We start from the raw sequence: 2500 nt of genomic DNA, 5'->3' as shown, positions 1-2500 counted from the left end.
CGGCTTGGAGGACTACAGCCTCTGTACTTGGAGCACCAACTAAAGCTGGCCACACACTAGATGATTGTATCCCCGATTTTGGGCCCCTTTTGCCCCTCCTGACGATCAGGGGGGAGTGTCCCGATTCAAGGCCTTTTGCATACGATTTTTTATCCGAATAATCTTCAAGTGTGTGGTGTCACTATGATTATTTTACTGCTCCTGATCGAGTCGGAGCTTCCCGATTCCTAGTCGGGCTGCTTCAAACGGAAATATCTGCAACAGCCAATGAGAGCGAGCGGACAGCGAAGCCACCGGATGTTTTGCACTTCAACAGCAAATATAAACACAACTGAGCCCCGAACCGAGTGGAAAAGAAGACCAGCTTGTGTCTTTATAACATCTCCTGCAAGAGGTTTGTTTTTTGTTACTCGCTACACAACAGAGTGCACGGCAGGACAGCCAGCTGCCGACGATCGTCATTCATATTTGTTTATCTACCAAAGTCAAGTTTAATCATGCGAATTTCTGTGACATCTGAAATTGGCGCTGTCATGGTCATCGTGGTAACAAATAGCAGGCGTGTGGTCTCACGGTTGTCTGGTGTGTGGGTTAGGGTTAGGGGTTAGGGTAAGATTAAAAATCGGCGAAAAATGTCCTTATGTCTGTGCTCTCCTACATTTTAAAAATCAGTTAAGATTATAAAATCATCTAGTTTGTGGCCAGCTTAACCGCTAGGCCATCTGTGCCCCGCTGGTCTGGTTTCAAGATTTTTTCATCTGTGTAGGTTTGTGGTTTGGTGGTTTGTGTTGTGTTGTTAGTGTGATTTGGTTCTTGTGGTTTGTGTTGTTTGTGTTGGTTAGTGTGTTTTGGTTTGTTGGTTTAGTTTGTGTGGGTTGTGTTGGTTTGGTGTGTTATATGTGTTGGTTAGTCTGGTTTGTGAGGTTTGTGTTGTTTGGTTTGATATATTTGGTTCTTGTGGTTTGTGTTGTTTGGTTGGTGTGGTTTTTGGTTTGGTGGTTTGGTTTGGGTTTTGTGGGTCTGGTTGTGTTCACATCACTTAGCACCATGTAACGTTGGTGTGGTTCAGATTTCATGTTGGACTCAACAGCTTTGATGGCCATTGTCCCAAGTTACAAAGCTCCTTTGCATTTCTTGCCAGTCACCTCATAGTCATTGTTTGCCGCTACCTTTCATTTCTGATATTTTTCATCTTCTAGCCAAGAGTCCTTGAACTGAATTTCTCCATCTTCTTCCCTTTTGTTCTCCTGTTAACAGTTTGTGAATACCAACATAATAAATACAATGAACTGTGATGAGCTCCTCTGTCACTCACCCCGTACACCAGCTCTCCAACCATCCCATTCCACATCTTTGTTTCGACGTTTTGTGCTCCATACTTTCCATCTCCGACCAGCTCCAGCCGGTAGGAGAAGCCAACGTGTTTGGCGATCTCCGAGGCCAGCTCAGCACAGTAACCTTCGTATCTGTCGTTCCCTACAAGCTGCTCGTGGTTCTTCTTCAGCATCATGTAGGGAGCCTCCTGCAGGCACACAGATGGTGTTTATGAAGACAGTGCTGTCAATCACTGTCTCTGGTTTGACAAATAACGAGACAGCTAAGTTCATAACAGCATCATGACTGTGCAGTCTTACCAGTATGGTGGTGACTATATATGTTCTGTTCTGCAGGCCGTAGAACTCCTCCACCACCGGTCTATACACGGCCGTCTTCACGTAACCGCTCCTCTCGTTCCAGATGCCGATCTGAACACAGATCAGCAGAGTTACAGGTGTGCTGTTTGTGTCTTTGTCTAATATCTATCTCACATTTCTGTTTCAAACTGCCCTACACGTCATTCAGTCTTTTGTCATCCCAGTCCCTCGTATTGGGATCTGCCAGTCACTAATGCTCCACAAACTGTTCTGCTAACAGCTCTGGAGTAGATGTTGACTGTACGGCTGTTCCTGACTGTATTTTCAATAAGCCATACTAGGTATGAAGCACCAAACTTCTGTTTCTGCACCAAACTTCTGATACTCTGCACCAAACTTCTGTTTCTGCGCCAAACTTCTGTTTCTGCACCAAACTTCTGTTACTCTGCACCAAACTTCTGTTTCTGCACCAAACTTCTGATACTCTGCACCAAACTTCTGTTTCTACACCAAACTTCTGTTTCTGCACCAAACTTCTGTTTCTACACCAAACTTCTGTTTCTGCACCAAACTTCTGATACTCTGCACCAAACTTCTGTTTCTACACCAAACTTCTGTTTCTGCACCAAACTTCTGTTACTCTGCACCAAACTTCTGATACTCTGCACCAAACTTCTGATACTCTGCACCAAACTTCTGATACTCTGCACCAAACTTCTGATACTCTGCACCAAACTTCTGTTACTCTGCACCAAACTTCTGTGACTGCACCAAACTTCTAATAGTCAAACTAACTGAGCTGCGAGCAGCAGTACCTTCCTGGGCCCTGTGAGGCTCAGCTCCATCACTGTCAGGCTGAAGTTTGT

At 44.9% G+C, this 2500-nt stretch overlaps 1 protein-coding gene across 5 annotated transcripts in view; it reads right to left on the bottom strand.

The window, feature by feature from the left end:
- LOC110002890 (glutamate receptor 1) overlaps positions 1-2500 on the bottom strand; it is an 85322-nt gene that overhangs the window by 26908 nt on the left and 55914 nt on the right. For all 5 annotated transcript variants that reach the window (XR_010668680.1, XM_065963069.1, XM_065963068.1 and 2 more), the window contains exons 8-10: positions 2450-2500; positions 1635-1745; positions 1316-1522 (exon numbers count right to left, since the gene is read on the bottom strand). The exon at positions 2450-2500 is cut by the window's right edge and continues 54 nt beyond it. Coding sequence is in view for 4 of the 5 variants with exons in the window: in XM_065963069.1 (XP_065819141.1) it covers positions 1316-1522; positions 1635-1745; positions 2450-2500 (369 nt within the window). In the remaining variant the exon portion in view is untranslated. The remainder of the gene's footprint in view (positions 1-1315; positions 1523-1634; positions 1746-2449) is intronic.

The sequence above is a fragment of the Labrus bergylta genome, chromosome 14 (genome assembly GCF_963930695.1).
Source record: "Labrus bergylta chromosome 14, fLabBer1.1, whole genome shotgun sequence".
NCBI lineage: Eukaryota > Metazoa > Chordata > Actinopteri > Labriformes > Labridae > Labrus > Labrus bergylta.
The sequence above is the reverse complement of the archived record's forward strand: the minus strand, read 5'-3'. Positions and strand labels throughout refer to the sequence as shown.